General features: G+C 44.4%; 1 protein-coding gene across 5 annotated transcripts in view; it reads right to left on the bottom strand.

Annotated features, from left to right (window-relative positions):
* Positions 1-16,008: 16,008 nt before the first annotated feature.
* HSD17B7 (hydroxysteroid 17-beta dehydrogenase 7) overlaps positions 16,009-25,401 on the bottom strand; it is a 228,951-nt gene continuing 219,558 nt past the window's right edge. For all 5 annotated transcript variants that reach the window (XM_033961532.1, XM_033961535.1, XM_033961533.1 and 2 more), the window contains one exon: positions 16,009-16,712. In XM_033961532.1, coding sequence (XP_033817423.1) covers positions 16,608-16,712 — 105 coding nt within the window. In that variant the 3' untranslated portion in view covers positions 16,009-16,607. The remainder of the gene's footprint in view (positions 16,713-25,401) is intronic.

The following is a 25,401-nucleotide window of genomic DNA, read 5'->3' on the forward strand; positions in this document are numbered from 1 at the left end:
AGTTTAGTCATGAAGGAAATTGTTCCTCTATGGTTCAATATTCTCTTCTTCAAACATTTACTCGTTATGCTTTTAGTTTTGACCCAAATAAACCACCAGCCCCAGTTTTAGTTAGACCCATGAAAGGATTTCTTTGTTACCATTCTAAAAGGACAGATAAAACCACCTGGTATGCTGGAAAGAGTTCATGTCAATATTATGTTTCTTCTGATGGTCCAAATATTTCTCTTTCACTGGGAAATATTACTGTTTCTACCTATTTTACTGACAGGCAACAATTTGCCTGGCTTACAGGTGTTAGTAATTATTTGTTACCCTCTTATGCTGACTGCTGGTGGATTTGTGGCCCATATGCATACAGATGGCTTCACGAGGGTTGGTATGGGACCTGCTATATCGGGTTCCTATTACCCCCTGTGAGAATCCTATCTAAATTGCCTCCTACCCGACCAAAAAGAAATACTCCTCTCATTTCTGAAGGGGAAAGATTTGCTATGATCCTTTTACCTAGTTATGGAGTAGGTAAATTAATCCAAATTATAAAAAAATTATCCACCCTTATTGAAACTATGGGTAATGAAACAACAGCAGTTACTCAATCTCTGTCACTAGAGCTCAGACAAACACGCATTGTAGCTCTTCAAAATAGGATGGCACTCGACTATCTCCTAGCAGCCCAGGGGGGTACATGTGCCATCATTGGACAAGAATGTTGTACTTATATTCTTGACTCCTTCTCTGACCAGCAAGCACATATCACATCTCTAGACAAGGCATTGCAGAATTGGGAACAATTTAATGTAGAGGATAAGGGTTGGTTTGATTGGCTAACTGCATGGATGCCTAATATATCATGGGTTAAAGGCCTATTGGGTGTTTTAATAGGCCTGGCTTTTGTGTTTCTGATTGTGTGTTGTAGTTTATCCTGTATAATTGGCATTGGAAAAACATGTTTGCAGAAAGTGACTCCCAATCTTACGCTGATCCAGAGAACAAGTCATGCCCAAAGCAACCTCAGAACAGAGCAAGGTAAGGCCACTAAAGCTCCAGGTGTAGGTCCTGGTGTGGTACCCCAATCCACGACCCAAGGGGGGGCTAAGGACCTTGTCCTATGCCTTAAGTAGTTCTGAGTAGGGCCAGCTTAGTTTACCTGGACAGGTACAAGTGAGCAAACATGAAATAAAAAAATTCAGCTATTACACTTTCTCACATTGCACCAGGATGTACTAGCTAGAAGAAAAGAAAAACTGTTGATAGATAAGGCCTAATCCAAGAGCAAGTGAGAATGTGGATTAGTAGCTATAAATTAATAAATGAAAATTGGATAAGCTGGAATAAAATGATCAGAAATACAAAAAGTTTAAAAACAGGGATTTTAAGTCACCATATGGATTTGATATATGTCATGTGCTTGACGGATATAGGGAGGCAGGCTAAGACATTTTGTGATTGATGACTACCATATCAAATGTACCCCAGATGGGAAGCTTAAGTTTCTTATAGAGCTTCTTTGTGTTAGAGTGACCAGCCTGAACTAGGCCAATCCTCAGGGAAATGTAGGCAGACAGGAGTTGGCTTTTGACCTGGTATCCACATACCAGGGGGCCCTAGGTTTGCCATGACTTGAGTTTGCTAAGGACAAATCTAAACCACATGTGTATCATGGTATGAATTGATCCAAAATTAAGTGTCAGAAAGTTAGGAAAAATCACATAATAGAAATTTTCTTAGGTAGCTATAGGTAATACGTTAACAACCAATATAGATTAGGAATATATGTTAACAACCAATATAGATTAGATTAGGAATATATGTTATTTTGATTTTCATATATCTGAAATCCTGAAGAGATCCTGATAAGGCAACAGATGGTGTTTGACCTCTGACCTTGAGCAACTTTTTTATACTTCATAGAATTTTGGTGGGAGGGGTACCTGCTCTTTCCATCTTTTCTTTGTGCAGTCTTTGTGAGACAAAGATCTCAGGAAAAGACACTGGTATTTACAGAAAGGGATGTAGAATCTGAGGAGTTTTGTAAGTATATTATAATATTGGTCTATGTATTTCTTCTTTTTATAAAATATGTAAGCATAATGTGAGAATGTAACTTTTTTAGATATAATAATGTAATTTGTGACACGCCTATATGAAGCTAGCCTTATATGGGAATAAATAATGTGAACCAATTAGACTGCAGATGGATTGTAACGAAGGAATGTCGTCATTTAGGATATATATGGACGTGCAACTGGTAAAACGTTGGAATTTTTTATGAGCAAGGCCAGCTTTTGGCTTCTGTAATAATTCTCTGATGCAAATGATACTCAATTGATTTGCTAATCAATTAATTGAGTAATCTTATGATCTAATATCGATATCTAATAAAAAATAAGATTTTGGATTTTATTAAAATATTTTGCATCATTATTTTTTTTGTCATTTTCATTTTACAACCCTAGAATAGCTATAAGTACGCATGTGTGCAATTATCCTGATCAGCGGACGCCTCACAAGCATTTTTGCTTGATGAAACTCGAAGTTTCGAGTTGCCCGTACCGCGCATGTGCGAGTGCCTTCCCGCCCAGATCAGGGCACGTCTCCTCAGTTCTTACTTTTCTGCGGAGCCGAGAAGTCCTCTTCGACTCTGCGTGAAAATTTTTCACTTGTGCCTTCTAAAGTCTGCGGTTTTGGGTTATTTTTCTCTCAATCGCTGATTTTCATCGTTCTTTCTTGTTTTTAAAAAAAAAAATTTCTTCCATCCGTCCAACCGGGCAGGCCACGTGGCCGCAGCCCCGCGGCTTCAATCTTGCGGCGGAGCTTTTCCGGTCTATGTCCCGGCCTATCACCGTTTTTAAAAAGTGTGCCAATTGCCAGCGCGTGATTTCACTCAAGGACCCTCATTGACACTGTGTTCGGTGTCTCGGGCCTGAACACCTTCCAAAATCGTGCCGGCCTTGCTCCACACTCACCGCACGTGCTTTCAAGCACTGTTGCGTTTTGTGGGAGTCGCTGTTCAGCATGGAGTCCTCGATGGAGCAATCGTCATCGAAAGGCCCCTCACCTTCGACTTCATCCGCTGCTCCTCAGCCTTCCGCCCCTGCAGTGCCGAGTCTCATCAAGCCTGCATCATTCGTGCCGGCCCCGACTCCAGCGCCTGCTGCAATGCTTTCCTCAGTCTCTTCAGATCAGGTAGCATAGCAGCCTATTCCACCGGTAGTGCTAAAAGTGCCCAAGGCTTCTAGGCTCAAGCACTCACACACTACCCCCAAAGAATGCGAGGCCCGTGCAGGCGGTCCCATTGCAGATGCGGATCCGTCCTTGCCAGCCTCGTTCCAGACCTTGTTAGAGAAGCAATTCATTGAGCTCTTCACCACCATTGGGCCTAAGCTTCTCTCACAAATCCAGCCTGGGCACGGGGAGGCCTCCCACGAGGTCGAGCCACCTCCAGTGCCTCAGCGATACACACACTCTCTACAGGGAGCAGAGTCTCTGCGAGTGTCTGGTCTAGCTTCGGTGCATGCATCGCAAGGAGCAGAGTCTTTGCCCATGCCTCCATTGGAACCGGTTCACTCGATGCAAGGAGCAGAGCCTTTGCGAATGCCTCCATTGGAACCCATCCACTCAATGCAAGAAGCAGAGTCTTTGTGAGTGCCTTCATTGGAACCCATCCACTCGATGCAAGGAGCAGAGTCTTTGTGAGTGCCTTCATTGGAGCCGATCCACCCGATGCAGGGGTTCAAGTCCTTACGAGTACCCCGGGGTGATTCCAGCCATCCACCTGTGCTTTGATTAACTGCTTCCAGCCCCATCCACTACCTGGGGGCCTCAGCGAAGATCCATTCACCTTGTTCATCGAGGCCGATATCCAAGCACAGTTCACATCGATCGAGGTGAGGCACTCGTCCAGGCATGCCTCGCCTCATCGGAAACAGCCTCCTCCCCTCCGAACGGCTGGAAGCTCTCCTCCATCTTTGCCACTTGGTGTCCTCTCACCTATCCATCTCTCTTGTGCCACATGGCCTCTACAGTTCACGTGACTCATTTTGCCAGACTTCACCTCAGGATTCCCCAGTGGACCCTGGCATCTCAGTGGACGCAGATATCCGGGTCACTCCTGCTCTGCAACAATCTCTTCGCTGGTGGATGCTATCCTCCAATCTATCCAGAGGTTTGCTGTTCCAAACTCCCCCCATCGGAAAGTCCTCACGACCGACTCGTCCACTTATGCTTGGGGAGCTCATCTGGACGGCCTACGCACTCAGGGTCACTGGACCAGCACAGACTGTCAGTGCCACATCAATCTCCTGGAACTCAGAGCGATTTTCAATGCTCTCACTACCTTTCAGCACCTGCTTCAAGTCGAGGTGGTCCTCATCCGCACGGACAACCAAGTCGCCATATATTATATCAACAAGCAGGGGGCACGGGATCGGCCTCCCTCTGTCAGGAAGCTCTGAAAGTTTGGGATTGGGCAATTCACCACAACACCTTCCTCAAAGCTGTCTACATTCAGGGGATGGACAATGCCTTGGCGGACATAGAAACATAGAAGATGACGGCAGAAAAGGGCTACAGCCCATCAAGTCTGCCCACTCTGCTTACCCACCCCCTGTCTATGCCCTAATGACCCAATTTCCTTATCTTGATCCTTGTAGGGATCCCACATGGGTATCCCATTTATTCTTAAAGTCTGGCACGCTGACTGCCTCAATCACCTGCACTGGAAGCTTGTTCCAATGATCAACCACTCTCTCTGTGAAGAAATACTTTCTGGTGTCGCCATGAAATTTTCCGCCCCTGAGTTTGAGCGGGTGCCCTCTTGTGGCCGAGGGTCCCTTGAGAAAGAAAATATCATCTTCCACTTCGACACGTCCCGTGAGGTACTTAAATGTTTCAATCATGTCTCCCCTCTCCCTACGTTCCTCAAGAGTGTAGAGCTGCAATTTGTTCAGTCTCTCTTCGTTCGAGAGACCCTTGAGTTGTCTGCTGCAATCTCACGAGTGGACCCTCCACTCAATGCCCCTCCATCACATCTTTTCTCAGTGGAGAACTCCTCAGATCAACCTCTTTGCAGCCCCCCCCACAACTTCAAACTGCCTCAGTTCTGCTCCAGGATCTACACTCCTCACTGCCTCGAGGCAAATGCTTTTCTTCTGGATTGGACGAATCTCTTCCTATATGCGTTTCCTCCATTTCCTCTCATCCAGAAGACTCTAGTCAAACTCAAGTCAGACTATGCCACCATGATCCTGATCGCTCCACGGTGGCACAGGCAACATTGGTACTCCCTTCTACTTCAACTCAGCAGCAGCAGGGAGCCCTTCCCTCTACCAGTGCTTCCATCACTACTTACACAGCAGCAGGGATCTCTACTTCATCCCAACCTGACAGCTTGGTTCCTCTCAACGTAACCCCTCTCCAGTTTTCTCAACCTGTGAGAGAGGTCCTGGAAGCTTCAAGGAAGCCTGCTACTAGACAATGCTACCACCAGAAGTGGACTAGATTCTCTGCTTGGTGTGTTTCTCATCATGAGCCACAACACTCTTCCTTGTCTTCAGTTTTGGATTATCTTTTGCACCTTTCTCATTCTGGTCTCAAGTCTACATCGATACGAGTCCATCTTAGTGCAATTGCTGCTTTCCATCAGCCTCTCCAAGGGAAACCTCTCTCTGCTCATCCAGATTCATGAAAGGACTCTTCCATGTTAATCCTCCCCTCAAACTGCCTCCAGTGGTTTGGGACCTCAATGTTGTTCTTTCTCAGCTTATGAAACCTCCATTTGAACCTCTCCACAAGGCTCATCTGAAGTATCTCACTTGGAAAGTGGTGTTCCTTGTTGGCCTCACCTCTGCTCGTCGAGTTAGTGAGCTTCAAGCATTGGTGGCAGATCCACCTTTCACAGTTTTCCACTATGACAAGGTGGTCCTTCGCACTCATCCAAAATTTCTCCCCAAAAGTGGTCTCGGAATTTCATCTGAATCAATCCATTGTTCTCTCTGTGTTTTTTCCAAAGCCTCATTCTCATCCTGGAGAATCAGCTCTTCATACACTGGACTGTAAACGTGTGTTGGCTTTCTACCTGGAACGAACCAAACCACACAGAACTGCTCCTCAACTTTTCATCTCCTTTGATCCGAACAAGTTGAGACGTCCCATCTCTAAGCGCACCATCTCCTACTGGATGGCGGCTTGTATCTCCTTCTGCTATGCCCAGGCTGGATTACCCCTTCACAGTAAAGTCACAGCCCACAAGGTCAGAGCAATGGCAGCTTCTGTAGCCTTCCTCAGATCGACACCGATTGAGAAGATTTGTAAGGCTGCCACTTGGTCCTCAGTTCACACCTTCACTTCTTACTATTGCCTGGATACTTTCTTCAGACGGGATGGACAGTTTGGCCAAACAGTATTACAAAATTTATTCTCCTAAGTTGCCAACTCTCCCAACATCCCATTGTGGTTAGCTTTGAGGTCACCCATTAGTGAGAATACCTGCCTGCTTGTCCTGGGATAAAGCAATGTTACTTACCGTAACAGTTATCCAGGGACAGCAGGCAGCTATTCTCACGTTCCACCCACCTCCCCTGGGTTGGCTTCTCTGCTAGCTATCTGAACTGAGGAGATGTGCCCTGGTCTGGGCGGGAAGGCATTTGCGCATGCGCGTTGCGGGCGACTCGAAACTTCAAGTTTCATCAAGCAAAAATGCTTGTGAGGCGTCCGCATCGGGGCTCCGTTGGATCACGTCACCCATTAGTGACAATAGCTGTCTGGATAACAACTGTTACAGTATGTAACATTGTTTTTTCTACCTTTGTTGTCTGGTTTCTGCTTTCCTCATCTTCTCATTCAATTCCTTCCATCCCCTGTCTGTCTTCTCTCTGCGTCTTCCATTTGCTCTGTTACTGTGCCTCTCCCTTTCTCCCCCACTTCCAAATTGGTCAGGCACCTATCTTCTTCCCTCTGCTCCCCCCATAGTCTGGCATCTCTGTCTTCTTCCCTGCCAGCATCTTCTCCCCTCTCTTTCTTCCCCATGTCCTTTCAGCTTCCTTCTCCCTACTCTGATTTACCCTTCAGCGTCTTTTCTTCTCTACCTATTTCCTGCTCCCTGCCTCTTACCTTCATGGCGCTTTCACCCCCCCCACTCCGGACAACAGGCCCGGTCCGACAAACTTCCCTGCCCTTTACCTGTGGCCGGCGATGTCTAAACTGCCTTCTTACAGCAGCCAGAGCATTGTAGTTGCATATGGCTGCTGTAAAGGTCGTCTCTGATGCAACTTCCGGTTGCGTCAGAGATGACCTTTACGGCAGCCACACGCAGCTTCAAGGCTCCGGCTGCTGTAAGACTCGCGGCCAACATCTCTCTCTTTCCCTCCATGAGTTCAACTTTTCACTCTCTGCTCTCTCCCCCTTCCCCAGAGTGTAAAATTTCTCCTTCCCTCCTATCTGTCCTCCCCATTCATCTCACCCTCTCCATGAATCCTACAATTTCTGCCTCCTGTACACTTTCTCTCTCTGTCCTTGCTTCTTCCTATTGGCATCCCTCCTTCCCACCCTCCAACTCAACATGTTCTCGCCCCATATCACCCTCCCCTCCAGTGTGTAGCACATTTCCCCTCCTTTCTGTCAGGTCCAGCACCTCTTCTCCCTTCCTTTTACCACCCCCGTCCAGCAGTACACCTTCTCCCTTTCCTCCTCCCCTGTCCAGCAGTACCCCTTCTCCCTTCCCTTCTCCCCCTATCCAGCAGTAACTCTCTTCCCTTCCCTTATGACGAAGACCACGCATCATTTTAGTAGCCTTCCTCTGGTGTGATCTCCAGAATTGTACACAATATTCTAAATGAGGTCTCTCTAGAGTCTTATACAGGGGCATCAATACCTCCTTTTTCCTATTGGCCATACCTCTTCCTATGCACCCTAGCATCCTTCTAGCTATTGCCGTCACATTTTCAACCTGTTTGGCCACCTTAAGATCATCACATACAATCACACCCAAGTCCCGCTCTTCTGTCATGCACATAAGTTCTTCACCCCCTAAACTGTACCGTTCCTTTGGATTTTTGCAGCCCTAATGCATGACCTTGCATTTCTTAGCATTAAATTTTAGCTGCCAAATTTCAGACCATTCTTCAAGCTTCGCTGGGTCTTTCTTTATGTTATTCACACCATCCGGGGTGTCTATTCTATTGCATATTTTGGTACTATCTGTAAAGAGGCAAATCTTCCCTGACAGCCCTACAGCAATATCGCTTATAAAAATGTTAAAAAGAAAAGGCCCAAGAAGAGAAACTTGAGGCACACACTGGTAACATCCTTTTCCTCAGAGCGATCTCCATTAACCACTACCCTCTGTCATCTTCTACTCAACCAGTTCTTGATCCAGCCCGTCACTTTGGGGCCCAACCTGAGGGCACTCAGTTTATTTATTAGACGTCTGTGTGGAACACTGTCAAAGGCTTTGCTAAAATCTAAATACACCAGATCTAGTGCACTCTCTCTACCTAATTCTGTAGTCACCCAGTCAAAGAAATTGATTAGATTTGTCTGACAAGACCTACCTCTAGTGAATCTAAGTTGCCTCTGGTCCTGTAATCCACCGGATTCCAGAAACTTCACCATTCTGTTTTAAAATGTAGATAAAAGGACTCTACATGGTCCGTGTTTCAGCAAATGTGTTTCTCAGAAGTCCATATAGATTGAAAATGACTAAAAATATATAAATCACTCCTGACCTGTCCATGCCCCCCTTTGAGTTACACATTAAGACTACTGTAATTTGATTTATTTAGCTTCATACAAAAATAACATCAAAAGGATACAAATTGTCCAAAATACAACTGTTAGACTGATATTTAATGTGATGAAATTCAATCATTAATCAGATTATTATCGGTGTTTACATTATCTCCAGATTGAAGCGAGAAAATGTAGATAAAATGACTCTACATGGTCTGTGTTTCAGCAAATGTGTTCCTAATAAGTCCGTATAGATTGAAAATGACTAAAAAATATATAAATCACTCCTGACCTGCATTAAGACTACTGTAATTTGATTTATTTAGCTTCATGCAAAAATAACATCAAAAGCATGCAAATATCAGCTGTTAGACTGATATTTATTAGACTGATTTAATCTGAAGAAAATCAATCATTTATTGGATTATTATCGGTGTTTACATTGGCTCCAGATTGAAGCGAGAATATTATTTAAATTTGGCTGCATTTGCTATAAGACACTACATTGTTTGGTTCCTACTTACATCATCAATCACCTTAAGTTTGTTGACAGAAAGTGTTTTGCATCTGATTTTAGACTATTTGCTTTCACTTCAGTAAAAGGCTGCCTATATAACCAATTTTTCAATAGAATTCTTGCTTATCAGCCCAAACGACGAGGTCAAGGATCTAGAAATGTTCATAGAGGAAGCCCATCAGCACCACGTAGAGATCCCAGGGCTGGAAAACTGTACTCAGGAAACCCATGTGAATAGAGAAGACACCCATGCAAACACAGAAGAAAACGAAGACGAGGTAGGAGACAACCGCACACCAGGAGGAATAGTGAGAGCACAGGAAGATGTCCCCCCCGCTCAAAGAACAGGAAACAATTTCAAGAGTATCATTGGAGGAAGATGACTGGCCCTACTCCAAGGACGTGGACCTACGCCCCCCAAGGAACTCCCGAATAAAGAAGATGGGGATCATCATAGGCGACTCCATTATACGACACGTGGACAGCCACACCGCAGGAGGAAGAGAGGACAGAGTCGTCACCTGTCTGCCTGGAGCAAGAGTAAAGGATGTGACCAACAGGATCTCCAGGATCATAGATGGAGCAGGGGGAGTGGACACCGCTGTGCTTATCCATGTGGGAACAAATGATGTGAGCGGGAGGAAGTATGACAGGGAAGAGATGAAGGGCCAGCTCCGCTCACTCGGAAGACAACTGAAGATCAGGGAGGTGAAGGTGGCCTTCTCTGAAATCCTTCCTGTACCAAGAGCAGATGGAAAGAGACAAGGGGAATTGCAAGCGATCAACGCCTGGATGAGACGATGGTGCGAAGACGAAGGCTTCGACTTCGTGCGAAACTGGACGGCGTTCTGGGGAAAAAGCAAGTACTACAGAAGGGATGGACTACACCTCAACAAGGAAGGAGCAAGAGTTTTGGCAGGCAACATGAAGAAAGCAATAGAGAAGGCTTTAAACTGAAGGACAGGGGAAAGCCGACAGTCGACCACCGGTCGATGGTACGGACAACAGTATGCCCTGACGTAGGAACAAAGGACTACTACTCATACACAAGAGAGGTCAACCTCACAGCCAACAAAGGAGAACAAGCAGGAAGGGACAACTCAGACACAGGAGGGGATGACCACACAGCAAACATGGGAGATGACACAGGAGCAGTAAAGGATACCGTAAATGAAACTGTAAGGACAGCCAAGAGTAGAAGGTCCAAAAAGGTAACACGAAGGGAACTTAGATGCATGTATACAAATGCTAGAAGTCTAGGAAAGAAAATGGGAGAACTAGAGACGATAGCAAGACATGAGAACATGGATATCATTGGCATAACAGAAACATGGTGGAATGAAGAAAACAAATGGGACACAGTACTACAAGGATACAAACTGTATAGAAGAGATCGAGTAGGGCAGAAAGGTGGAGGTATTGCTCTATATGTTAAGGAGGGAATAGATTCTGTTGAAATGGTTACAACAGAAATGAAAGAGAAGCTTGAGTCACTCTGGATCAAAATTCCTGGTCAATATGGCGCAGATACAAAAATTGGCCTTTACTATCGTCCCCCAGGACAGGCGGAGGAAACTGGCTCAGAAATGATGGAGGAAATCAAACAAGAATGCAAGACAGGAAATGTAATTATATTGGGAGACTTCAATTTCCCAGGGATAGACTGGAAACTAGCAACCTCCAACTGCGGCAAGGAGGCCAAGTTCCTGGAGGTGCTAGGGGATTGCTTCCTGGAACAAATGGTAAAAGAGCCGACAAGAGGCAACGCCACCTTGGATTTGGTCCTAAATGGCCTCACGGGACCGATAACAGAAGTGGAAGTCGTGGTTCCACTGGGAACGAGTGATCACAATGTAATCAACTTTAAACTTGACATCGGGAAAGGGAAACATGCCAAAACCTTAACCACCATCTTAAACTTTAAAAAGGGTAAATACGATCGCATGAGAGCCATGGTAGAAAAACGACTCGACAAGATGGTGGACAAACTTGAAACGGTAGATCAGGCATGGTCCCTACTGAAAAATACTATCACAGAAGCACAAGATCTCTACATTCCGAGGATTTCCAAAGATCGGAGAACAAAGAGCAAAAGAGAATCGGCATGGCTTACCATACAGGTGAAGGAAGCCATAAAAGAAAAGAAGGACTCTTTCAAAAAATGGAAATGCACAAAGACAACCGAAACCTGGAACAAACATAAAGATGAACAGAAGAAATGTCACAAGGCGGTGAGGGATGCAAAACAGGACTATGAGGAAAAAATAGCCCGGGAGGCCAAAAACTTCAAGCCCTTCTTTAGATACGTGAAGGGGAAAAAACCTGCAAAAGAGGCAGTGGGACCCCTGGACGACAAGGGAAGAAAAGGGTACATCAAGGAAGATAAACAGATCGCAGACAAACTAAATTCCTTCTTTGCGTCCGTCTTTACGAAGGAGGACACCTCAACAATACCTGAAGCGGAGAAACTGTTTACAGGAGAAATAGAGGACAGCCTCACCACAGTTGAAGTGAACTTAGATCAGATATACTACCAGATCGACAAACTTAAAAGTGACAAATCCCCTGGACCGGATGAAATTCACCCAAGAGTCTTGAAGGAATTGAAGGTTGAAATCGGAGAGTTATTGCAAAAACTTGCAAACCTGTCAATCAGAACTGGTCAGATACCAGACGACTGGAAGAAAGCGAACGTCACGCCAATTTTCAAAAAAGGATCGAGAGGAGAACCGGGCAATTATAGACCTGTGAGTCTTACGTCTGTCCCAGGCAAGATGATTGAATCACTGATCAAGGATAGCATAGTTCAGCACTTGGACACACACGACTTGATGAAACCCAGTCAACATGGATTCAGGAAAGGGAAATCGTGTTTGACGAATTTACTCCAATTCTTTGAGACCGTGAACGAGCAAATTGATAGTGGAAAGCCGGTGGACATAATATACTTGGACTTCCAGAAAGCGTTCGACAAAGTTCCACACGAAAGACTTCTCAGGAAACTACAAAGCCATGGCATAGAGGGAGATATACAAAGATGGATAGGCAAATGGCTGGATAACAGGAAGCAGAGAGTGGGCATTAATGGGAAGTTCTCCGACTGGGAGATAGTGACTAGTGGTGTACCCCAGGGCTCAGTACTTGGACCGATCCTTTTTAATATTTATATTAATGACTTGGAAAACGGAACATCCAGTGAGATCATCAAGTTTGCAGATGACACAAAACTCTGCCGGGAAATCAGATCGCAGGAGGATAGTGAGGAACTCCAGAGCGATTTGTGTCGGTTAGAAAAATGGGCGGAGAAATGGCAGATGAAGTTCAACGTGGAGAAATGCAAGGTAATGCATTTAGGCAGTAAGAATAAGGAATACGAGTACAGAATGTCAGGTGCAAGTCTGGGAAAAAGTGTACAAGAAAGGGATCTGGGTGTACTGATAGATAGGACCCTGAAGCCGTCAGCACAATGCGCGGCAGTGGCAAAGAAGGCAAATAGAATGTTGGGCATGATAAAGAAAGGAATCTCGAGTAGATCGGAGAAAGTTATAATGCCGCTTTATAGGGCAATGGTCAGACCCCACTTGGAATACTGCGTCCAACATTGGTCTCCCTACCTAAAGAAGGATATAAAACTGCTGGAGAGGGTGCAGAGACGAGCAACCAAACTAGTGAAGGGTATGGAGAAACTGGTATATGAGGATCGACTTAAAACACTGGGATTGTTCTCCCTTGAGAAAAGGAGACTGCGTAGGGATATGATCGAGACCTTCAAAATACTGAAAGGAATCGACAAAATAGAGCAGAGAAGATTATTTACATTGTCCAATTTGACACGGACAAGAGGACATGAAATGAAGCTAAGGGGGGACAAGTTCAGGACTAATGTCAGAAAGTTCTGCTTCACACAGAGAGTGGTTGGCATCTGGAATACTCTCCCAGGGGAGATTATTGCAGAATCGACAGTCCTAGGCTTCAAAAGCAAACTAGATGCATATCTCCTTGAGAGAGGCATATAAAGCATGGTTGGCTATAAAATAAACCAGGTGTATACCTGGCAGGGCCTCCGCGTGTGCGGATCGCCGGACTTGATGGACTGAAGGTCTGATCCGGAGATGGCGCTTCTTATGTTCTTTATGGGATAAGAACTTTGGTAATCTGATTCTAAGATCTGATACCAAATCTTCAGGAAATTGATAAAAACTTATGTTTTCAATAATTTTTTAAAATAGCTGAATTGTAATTCACTGTGAATAAGTATTTTAGAACTGTAAACCGCGCTGCACCGCAATGTAGTTGTGGTATATAAATGAATTGTAATGTTATGTTATAATGTGTACATTGATCGTTACAAAATAGTGCTTAGCCATACGCATGTGCAAATCCAAATAATTTCCTTAGGGCTCCTTTTACAGGATTAACGTGTGCTAGCTGAAAATCTACCGCCTGCTCAAAAGGAGGCAGTAGCAGCTGGCACATGCGGCAATTTAGCGCGCGCTATTCCATGCGTTAAGGCCCTAGCGCGGCTTTGTAAAAGGAGCCCTTAGTTGCATGTGCATTATCAGAGTAGAGTGTAAATTTGCACATCATTTATAGAATACAGGGGTAAAGGTCTAAATTTATGGTTAGAGAGTAGTAATAGTGTTGGTGGTAATTTGGAACAGTGATGACAGTTTGGCTACTCAGTGCAACTACTCATGTAAAGATACATGTAAAGATACATTTCCAAACTGAGCCAAAGAGTACTTCTCAGTTGCTCATAATATTGAAGTCAATATAATTAGCTCTCAATGAATCATATCACAGCACTCAGTTTTTAGAATGAAATACGAGGGTTCTTCAAAACATTTATGCACTTTAATATATTCATGCTCAACCAAAAACATTTGCTGATGGCATTAAGAAGTTAGTACGATGCTGGGGAAAATGTATTGCAAAATAGGATGATTATATGGAAAAGTGATGTAATTTGCTTTTGAGATAAACATCTCACATTGGAAAAACATTCTGATTTAATATTTAAAAAAAGCATTTTGGTGCTTTGGAAGGTCCGCACCATCAAGAAGTACTTTGGTGAAGCCTCTTTTCGCTTGTTAACTCAATCTTCCATTTTAAGTATTCTTGACTACTGTAACATCATATATTTGGGTGCTTTTAAGAAAACTCTCAAAAAAAGTTGAGAGTAGTTCAGAATACGGCTGTTCGCCTTATTTTTGGTTTAAAAAAAATGGGAGCATATTACTCCATTCTATCAAAAGCTTCATTGGCTGCCATTGGAATCCAGAGTCTTATTTACCATATTTTTCGCTCCATAAGACACACCCTAGATTTAGAGGAGGAAAACAAGAAAAAAAAAACCATTCTGAACCCAGGCTCTGCACACAGCCCCCCTCACTCCTTGCTAGGCTCTGCACCCAACTCCACACTCCCTGCTAGGCTCTGCGCCCAACCCACACTCCTTGCCAAGCTCAGCACTCTGACCCCTCCCTGACAGGCTCTGTACCCTGTCCTCCCTCTGGTGGTCTAGTGGTAGGCTGAGACAGGGCACAAGGTGAACAGGGCACAAGGCAGGCAGGATCCCCCCTCCTTACCTGTTTTTAATCCCAGCAAAGAAGAGAAGCAGCAACTCTCACAGTACTCCCACAATGGGTCACCTGCCTGCCCATCCCATTACTGAACCTCCACCCTGCCTCCAGTTAAACTAGGCCCACTGGATGAGGCGCCAACCCCAACAGCAGGTTTGAGGACATCCACACTAAGATCCTGCGAAAGCCACGTGCCGCACCTCTACAGCACCGGCGGTCAGAAAACAGTAGGAGCCATACTCCAGAGCCAGACTGTGTCCAACACTCTGCACCTGACCACCAACTCCAGGGACTCCCCCATTGAACCCCAGCTCTCCGTCGTCGCTCGACGCGCAGCTCTGAACGCTGACCCTACCGGGCTGCCGATCTACCCTGTTGCATTCCCCGCTGGCCGCTAACACAGGCCAGGCGGCCATGGCCCCGCCCAACACACTGGCAGCAGAGTCAGGCCTGCATGCAGCAGGTAGCGCTTGTCCGATCCATCCCCAAAGACAGCCCGGAACCGCAATTACCATGGAGGCACAGCCAGCTGCCCCCACGCCGACTGGCACCTGAACGCACCATAAAACACGGGCCTCCCTCAAACTCCAGCTCCCCGCCATCGCTCGACACACAGCTCCAACGCTGACCCAAGAGCCATCACCTACTGGGCTGCCGATCCACCCCATTATGTTCCCCGCTGGCTGGTAACACAGGCTAGGCGATCATGGCCCTGCCCAACACATCGGCAGCAGAGTCAGGCCTGCACGCAAAGCCTGTCCAATCCACCCCTGAAGACAGCCCAACTGCAATTACCACGGAGGCATGGCCAGCCGCCCCCATACTGACCAGCACCTGAACACACCATAAAACATGGCCAACGACTGCAGAAGCAAGCTCTTGCACAAAGCCGAAAGCCGCCTCTGAGGATCAGGAACAAGCCTGCCGGAATTAAAAACAGATACTGGAGTTGGTTTTTTTTTTTTTTGTGGCATTTGCTACATAAGATGCACCCTTATTTCCCCCCACTTTTTTTGGGGGAAAAAGTGCGTCTTATGGAGTAAAAAATACGGTAAGTTCTTATGTATCTGCTACAAAGCAGTATTTGGCATGCTACCAGGCTATCCTATCCCTCATTTTACTCTGACTCTCTGAGTTACATTAACAAGAGCTCTCGAAGAGTACACTTGTTTGCATATCTCTCAATAAAAACCTTTTATTTTCAGGTGGCCAAACTGAATACATGGCTTGTCAAAATTGCGTTAGAAGCTTCCTCTTACTTTGATTTTAGAAAACAGATAAAAACCCAATTATTCAACGGACTGGCATCCTAATGTATCTTATTACTTACTTAATAATTTTTATCTCATTTTAAATTGTATCTTCCCACTGTAAGTTTTAACTTTGCCAAAATTTTAGATGATTTCAATTTTGTATATCTATTTGTACTGTATGTATTATGATTGATTGATGTGAACCGCCAAGAACTCCCGGGTATTATTATATTTTTAAAAATGGTGTTAAAAATTTAAAGTGTGGAAACCTTTTCAAGATCCCTTGTTCAATTTGTTTAAAGTTCTTAAAGATAAAGAGGAAAATGAAGCACCAAAAACTTCTTCATAATAGCAAGTACATAGTACTGGTGATATTTCCTGCATAATCTTACGGTAGGACACATAAGGTATCATTGAATGTTTAGTACCATCAACAAACAAAAATGGCTGCAATTTACTTTCACTGAAGGGAAGTCAGCATAATTCTGAATGAATTCTGAAAAAAATCCTAGATCAGAGATACTGCTATGTATATGCTTCTTCAGACTCGGACAGCTTTTTAAGAGTTTGTTTTTCCAATTCCAATAACTTCTGATAAAATAATTCACTGCTTTCTTCTTCTAGATTTATCTGCAGAAAAATCAGAGAAATACAATTAATACTGTATCTTTTACAAAAATGCAGTATATTACTGACTTCATAGATCTATGCCTTATTTGGATTTATGGGCTCTTCTGTTCAACAAAAACATTTCTGAAACTTGGCTGATACATGTGGAAACCTGTAGACTAGCCAGTGGTTTGTAAAACTATGGTGAAATGTAACCTTACCTGTTAATTTACATTCCTTTAGTCCTGCCAAAGCGGCCCAAGAAGGTAGGCTATGCTCCACTTCTAGCAAGTGGAGACAGATATAAAAAAAAGTTTAGAGTTTACTTTACTCCCCTTGTAATGGTCTGGTGTTGCCTTCAGTTGTTCATTAAAAATATGACACTGAACGACAAAGATGGCTAAACATTTAGGGGTAAATTCTCTATAGTACGTCTAACCTTGGGCGTGCTTTAGACGTCCAGAGTAATTGAATAATTACGGAGTTAAGGGTCTTAATTAGCGTTGATAGTTAGACGTAGGTAGACATGAGCTAGACGTCCAGAATAGACGTAGACGTCTATGGAAAGCATAGCCGCGTCTTTATCTGTAGACGTGGGCGTGCTGTGGGCATGCCGATGGGCGGGCACTACATAGGCGCTACTTGGGTGGCATCCCGCGTCTAAATATCGTGTATAATGTAGGCGTAAAATGCTGGTCTAACAGGAATTTCAATGCACTTTCAATTCCGTGATTCCGGCTCCTTATTAAACGCGAGCTAGACGTCCTCTGTGTTTTTTTCACCAATAATTTCAATAGCGAGTTTGAATAGGTATTTTTCATCTTTTCTCTGTCCTAATAAATTTAATGACACCATATCAATAGAACACATTATATTGCATGGATAAAAAAGTACATTTCTGCCCAAACAATAATATAATTTACACATGGCTTTCCTGTTTAAAAACAACCCCCTTTTTTTCTCAACAAACAGCACTGCAATTGGCTCTCTTTTGAAAGCAAAGAAAGAACAGGAAACACATATCATTATTGCACACATTGCTTCATTTCTCAGCACTTAAAAAGAGAATAAACAGATACACACCTTAACATTCATCTTCCCTCATTGCAAAGTGGAGCTCTTCAGCTGCACACAGCTGACCTCATCAAGGTGCACCTTCAAGGTAGTATGCCACAATTAAAAGATGTGCTGGGTGTAGAACTCACAACCTCTGGACGACTAGCACAGCATATTTACCCATAGAGCTACAGCAGCTTCTACTTAGGTCCATCTCACCACCCTTTCATATCATATTTGACTGATCTGCCTATGTATCATCTCATTAGCTATCATGTCACACTCAGCTCAAAGAAAGCATTTCTAGCTCACCAGGTTAATGCGCCTGATCCAACCTCTCAAGGTCACCGGTTCAACTCCCACCATCAGCATACCTCTTTTTCACAGCTTCCTATTAGCACTCAAAATGGTATATATATATATATATATATATATATATATATATATATAGTGGACTTTGCTGTTTTTCATGGTTAGGGTTAGGATGTTATGCTGCAGGAGTGTGTGTTGGGGTGGGGGAGGGGGTCTAGGATGACAGAGAACAGGCTGCTGAGAATTGGTGCAGATCATTTTAAGGATCAACTCAAATAAGTTTAAGCAAAGGAATGCCTAAAGATTTGGAAGGTTTTCTGGTAGAAAACAAATATCAAATATGTATTAAAGAATTGCAGCACAAATGACGCCGATCGTTAAGGGCAAAGAACACCTCTTTTCCGCATATCACGCCTAAATGGAACAGATTACTTACAGTCATACATCCATTAGTACAGTGCTTAGAATGAAGATTAGCGTGTGAGCATGGTCTGGGTTTCACATTAGAAAAATGGAGCTTGCGTTCGATCAAAACAGCACTTTTGGACTCCACATCACATGTATTCAACCATACTTGGGAATATGGGTTTGGGGCTCAGTGAAAGCAGCGCTTTTAACCATTGAGCTACCACTCTTTTGTCTAAGCCTACTATGAGATGATAGCTAAGTAGATCATACCTTACTACATCACTAAGGTATGCTATGACAGGGGAGCCAGAGACACTGGAGTGAAAGGTGCTGTAGCAGAGTGAGTAAAGGCGCTGTACCGATCTTCCGGGGGTTGTGGGTTCAACTCCCGGCCTGTATTTTACTTGTGGCATATCTACCTTCCAGGTGCACCTTGATAATGCTTTCCACTTCTTATAGGAGTTGATTATAACATTACTGTACAACTTTCTGTGTAGCAGAAAAATAAACTTTTCCCCCTTCCATGCTAAGAATTTGAGTTCAACTCAAATTATATTTCTCCTTTTAAACATGGCATACTTTGTTAGTTTTTATAATGATAAAGTATACATTTCTGAAATCATGAAGAAAAAATATATAAAACAACAATGTTTTGTCTCCTAGCAGAATTAACAGCCTATAAGAAGCGGTATAAGCAAATCAAAATTGCTATTGCACGGTTTGTTATCTAGCACCTTCAAGGTATTATGCCACAATTAAAAGATGTGCTGGGTGTAGAACTCACAACCTCTGTACGACTAGCACAGGAGTTTAAACCATAGAGTTACAGCAGCTTCTGCTTAGATGGATCTCACCGCCCTTTCATATCATACGTGACTGAGCTGCCTATGTATCATCTCATTAACTATCATGTCACAATAAGCACAAAGAAAGCATTTCTGGCTCACCAGGTTAATTCGCCTCGTCCAAACTCCCCGGTTCAACTCCCACCTTTGCTCATTTTAATAAGGTCCTAGCAGCTTCCTATTAGCTTTTATAACAGGGTCTACATGGTGGACTTTGCCATTTGTAAGGTGCACATTTCCCTTTCCAGACAAACCTATTTTCAGCTTACCATGGCTCGGACATCCTAAGCAGTGATGAGAGGAAACTTTTCCTCTGATAGCAAGATGACATTTGTGGATTGCCTGGTTAATGTGCTCTATTACGCCTTGTCCATCTTCTCAAGCACCCTGGTTCAAATCCCATCCTCACCTTCACTTTTTTATCGTTGCATCCTAACAGTACTCATAAGTGGTGGAATTTGCTGTTTCTCATCAGCATTCTGCAGCCACAGGTGCATGAGATACTTTAATTTGCTTCCAACTACAAGCCATTCTAGTAGGAATGTGTTTCTTTTGATGCAATATAGGCATTGGCCAACAGCTATGAGTTAAATCAAACTTCAGAGGGCTTGGACAGGTGTTGAAGAATGATACATTAGTAATGGTCAATGCAGTTTGGCTTGACAGTTAGGGGGGGATGTTGGGGTGGGGGAGGGTTTTCAGCATGAGAGAGAACAGGTTGCATTAAAAATTACACAATGGCTGCAGATAATAAAAGCTGAAGCAAAATATTTATATGTAAAGGCATGACTAAAGGGTTACCAGGTGTCCTGGCTGAGAAATGAATATAAACTATTTACTAACCTTACTCAAGACTTGAACCCCTGATGTATGGAAGATAAAAAGCAGTGCCTTAAGGCAAAGAGCTATAGAGGGAACTTTGTTTAGAACATAACGGTTCCTATGACGTCAGACACTAATTAGGCGTGCTCAGTATATAGAAAGCTTTGGCACAGCCATTTTTCCTATGTAAGACCCCCTCATGTGAGTTGGTGTTTGTGGTGTTCCGTTTCCTCAATGATGAAACTTTGTGCTATGATTTGCCTGTTCTCCTTTATACTCCCTTCTGCCCTTGCCACTCCTCCCCACCCCCATTATCTGTATTTCTTTAGTTTATAGATTTTTCTGGGTGTTGGTGTGAGGGATTGTTGAGGACTTAGGTTTTGTGTTAAGTGTGGAGGGGAATCAATTGTTAGGGAAAAGAAGGGGCCAGGCCAGGTTACACACAAATGCCCACGCCCACCCCTCTTCCTGCTTTCATAATGTCATGGTCTGCCCCATCTCCATTTTCCATATCAGCAGAGTACACCAAAAAGAAAGAGCAGAGGGGGGGGGGGCCTACAACTTTCAATTAACTCCAAGTGGAATGGATGGGAACCTGTGTTTAAACATGGGAAATATGACATCAACCAAGGCAGCTACTGCACCAAATGGGATAGATATTAATGAGATTCTTAAGTTGAATGCAGGAGAGGTGTCTAGAAATGGCCAGACTTGGGGGAGGGGGGAGAGAGACTGAGAGATATGCTGGATAGTAGTTTGGAATGAGAAAAGATAAAAGCAAGAGGTGGAGGATGTCATGGAGGCAAGGAGAGATTAGGGATGCGAGGGCATTTGCAAACAGAATGGGTGAAAGGTTGACACTGGGGATGGAAGGAGGTTAGGGAGAAACACTAGGTTTTGAGGTGGAAAGGAGAGATGGCATGTAGGTTCCAGCCCCCCCTCCCATTGGTATGCATCAAGGAAAATAACTGAAAAGAGAGGGACAGATGTTGATGCATAGAGAGCTAGGTTGTGAAACGTGGGATAAGAGGATTGTAAGGAATAGCCCTAATGAGCATGCATGAGAGACCAGCATCTAATGGAGGTGTCAGCCATCAAATCTACCACTATGCATATCCATTAGGGGTATCCTCAAACCCTAACTGGCCTAGTGGTCGTTCATGACACTGTTGGGACATACCTCTGTAAACCATATGATACAGCAATGTAGCTCCGTGAAGCACCTAACGAATACAATATATGCAGAAACACAAATACACTGTCTGCTATATATGTTTCATTTATTTGATTGATTTATTGTAAAACATCAATCCATTGGCTTGCCGTTGTACATGATAGATGGTAAAATGCATAATACAGGATGCAAATATATGGCACAGATAGTACCTTGCTGAAGTAAGGCAACTGTCCAGGGTGCAAAGAGATGGCACAGGTTGCAGCTGGGTGAAGTGAGGCAACTGTCCAGGGTGCAAAGAGATGGCACAGGTTGCAGCTGGGTGAAGTGAGGCAACTGTCCAGGGTGCAAAGAGATGGCACAGGTTGCACTTAGAGTGGTGAATGAAGGTGGCAACATGGCTCCTGGAGAGCTACAGATCCTTGGAAGGGTGTAATAGTTATTATCCAACTATGATGCCCTCGATGGGAGTTGAAGCTGATGAAGATTGGCACTCAGGCCAGGAGGCTATCTGGATGAAAGATCTGCAGTGACTGAACCGTGATATAGAGGCTGTGGTGTGTACATGCAGAGGAGGTCCAGCAGAGCCCCAGGGTCCATGCGGCATGACTGGCCTGGGAGTGTTCAGAGGACATAGTGGGTCCTAATGGGGGTCCTTTCCTTTTCCCGGCCACGGCTTCGACCCCGGGCATGGGTGGCCGGGGGGAACCCCGCCTGGTGGGGGCCTGGCTGGAGGAGGTCTGGGAGGTGGATTGAGCTCCAGGATCCCCAGGGGAGGCAGTCTGGGTGATGAGCTGGGGGAGAAAGTGTGTAAGAATGCCACACATGTCCTCCAGAGCACGGCGCGTCCCAGCCTGCTCCTCTAGCATGGCAGCCTGCTGGGCTCGTGTCGCAGCTTGCTCTGCTACCAGGGAGGCCAAGTGCTGGTTCATGGTTTGGACCTCCCTGGCGATGACATATGTGGATTCTTTTATCTCAGCCACCTCCCTGATGAGCAAACTTTGTCTTTGGTGGATGTGGTCACCCACCTCCACCAATTGACGGGTCACCTCATCAGGGGGGCCTTCAGCTCATCACCCTGATGGAAATCCTCCTCCCCCAGGGCTCCGACCTCACCAACCTCTTCTTCCCTCTCCAACTCTTCCCCCTCCTCTACTGCCCTGTTGTCATCATGGGGATGAAGGGGGGGGCGCCGGTGCAGGTTGCATATCACTTCTGAGGAGGAGGGGTGGCGCACGATGGGCCAGCCACTTCTTTCTCCTCCTCCTCCTCCTCCTCCCCTTCATCCCTATCAGCAGCAGCAGGAGGATGGGACACCTCTGCAAAAAGACAAGAAAATACACATTGGTATTAGTTGAAAGCGGTAACATCTGAGAACATAATTTGAATTGCATCACAGGTCACAATACTGTACATCTGGTCATTTACAAGGTATTATGCAGGCTAACATATGGAACATTAGCAACTTATTCCACTGCCAAGGCTGCCAAGAGTATCAAAAACAGGCAATGGCTTTTATTGTATTACTATGAATTGCATTGGTTGTATAGTACTGTTGTAGTTTAGAAAAGATAGTTTAGAAAGATATAAAATATGAGTTAAAACACCAACAAGTCAATGGCTTCTATGTAAAGTGATTTTACCTTGGTGCCCCAGGGAAGTATCAATGGCTCCCACAACAGGTGCTATTCCAGGACCCACTATGTCCATCACCTCACTCTCCAGGACAGTCAGTTGGAGATTGCCGCAAGGACCCTGCGCATCGATCTGTTCTTGCTTCCGCCGGACCTCTCTCCGCAGGGCACGCCACCGTTTTTTCAGAGCCTCTATATCATGGCCCTGATGGTGTACTGAATCTATGTCACTGCAGATTCTTCTCCAGATAGCATGCTGGCCTTCTGTCCCAATCCTATCAGCATCCCTCCCAAAGAGGGAATCATAGTTGGTCCCGACTTGGGCCACAAGGATCTGCAACTCTCCAGGCAAAAAATTAGATTTACGTTTTGGAGCCATGTTGCAAGGTGCAGCCAGCTTTTCAGGCTACTTGTAGAACACGTTCAAACACACACCCATAGGACACCCAATGAGGTGTGATGGGCGTGGTTAGGAAGCGGGACAAGCAACCGCACGCGAACGGCGCCCAATAAGCATAGAGAACGTTTTCCCGCCATACGTCAGACGCTATATAGGCGTGCATGGGTATAAGAAGGTCCAGGTGAGCAGTGTTTCCTTTCTATTCTGTCCTATTGCTTATGCAGACGTTTGAGACTTTACTCTGTCTTAGTCTTTTACGTTTTCTTTCCTATCTCTGCCTCCCATTTCTCTCTATTCCACAGAGCCATTAACAAGCTACATGTCATTCTAATATGTTGTTTTATCTTTTCTAGAAGCAGCTTGCTAGCAGCTCAGATAGTAAGTCAAGATGAGAACGATATTTTGTAAGCTACTTAGGTGTCCTTAGATAGAGCCAAAATAAACAACCAGCAAGAACTGACTTCTCTTTATGGACTTTCATTGTGTGCTATTGTTTATAATAGTTATTTTATTTCTGATATCTCCTACTCTCCATTCCACAGGGCTGACAAAAATGACTGATAATGACTGTAAGAGCACCCATGCTGGTAGAAATTTTGGTGCCAGAAAAATGGATATGTAAGTAAAATGGATGTGTTCATAGAGCTAAAGTTAATTCTTTGTAGAATCAAATTACAGGCAAGTTAAAATCAGATGAGGAATGGTTGTGTGTATTAACTCATTGATAAGAATAGGTCGGGTGTGTTGGGGGGGGGGAACACTGCCATTCAGGGGACATCCAATCAGTGTACATGGTTCAGGTGGAAAACTCCCAATGAGTGCTTAATGGGTTAGGCATCTTTATTATCAAAAGGGGTCAGCTGTAGCTGCCATTTTTAATAAGTAGTCTAAAGGTATGTTAGCACTTCTGTTACTTCTAGGTGTGTGTTCTGCCACAACTTCAGTGTTTAATTTTGGAGACATAGGTCTTTGTTAACATGTTTCTCTCTATTCATTTCAGGTTGACTATGCTCATCACCCCAGTGTGTTTGCCAGAGAGAGACCAGACGAGCAGCTCAGCACATCAGCTTGCACCTGGCCAAACAGTTGTAGGTGAGAATGATATATGGTAACCTTTATTTGCTTACTCTACTATTCTTCACTTGACTCTTAGAACTATACTTGAGGTACACTTTAGTCACTCTTCTGATGAGTGAAATAAATGTTCACAAAGCTAACATGTTTCACACTTCTATTGTTCTCTTCATACAGGTATCCTTGATGACTTTCAGGAACAATAGTAAATTGATAATGTTGGCCTCATAGAACACCATGGCACGCATTCCTGCTGTTATATGCACACAAACTTTGTTTTCAGTTAGTCTATTCCCTCACATGAGTTCTAACCAGGTGCTGAAACATTTATCCCAACTTTATGTAATAGACCTGTAGCGGTGGAGGATTACAGGTGATATTAACCCACACCATCAGCGAGTTAAGGCTATTGCTTTAACAACTATACCACGGTGATATCTAAGCCACTCAACATAAATGAGGTTAACACATTGCTTCAGGGAAGGGAGGACAGATATGGACCTTGGGGGTTGAACCCCTGTTTGTGAACCCTGTGTAAACCAGCTTCTCCTCTTTTCTGTTTTCAGGTGTCCTGGACAGCCAACTGTAGTTCATCCTGCGGTATTGTCAGATCCAGTTTTGTCTTACTGAGACCAGTGCAGCTGTGACCATCTTTGTGGTTTCCACACCAGCTTAACCAAAATAGTGCAGGCTGTTTTTTGTTATTTATTTTGGGTGTAGTTACCATACAGCTCAAGAACCAAGAGGATAGATTGAGGAATCTGGCCTTTACTTCCATCGCCTTCTGTGAAAGGAAGAAAACCCCACGTCTCATTTGGATTCTCCTGGTGTGGATCCAACTCTTCCTAGCAGTAGCCCTATTCCTCAATAACAAATCTACCACAGTGACTTATATTCTCTTCCTTATGTAGCCATTTACTTTGGAACAGGGAGTGGCTTACTTTGTACATCAAAGCTGAGATGTCATCATCTACCTACAGTTGCA

This window comes from Geotrypetes seraphini, chromosome 10 (genome assembly GCF_902459505.1).
Source record: "Geotrypetes seraphini chromosome 10, aGeoSer1.1, whole genome shotgun sequence".
In the NCBI taxonomy this organism is placed as follows: Eukaryota; Metazoa; Chordata; class Amphibia; order Gymnophiona; family Dermophiidae; genus Geotrypetes; species Geotrypetes seraphini.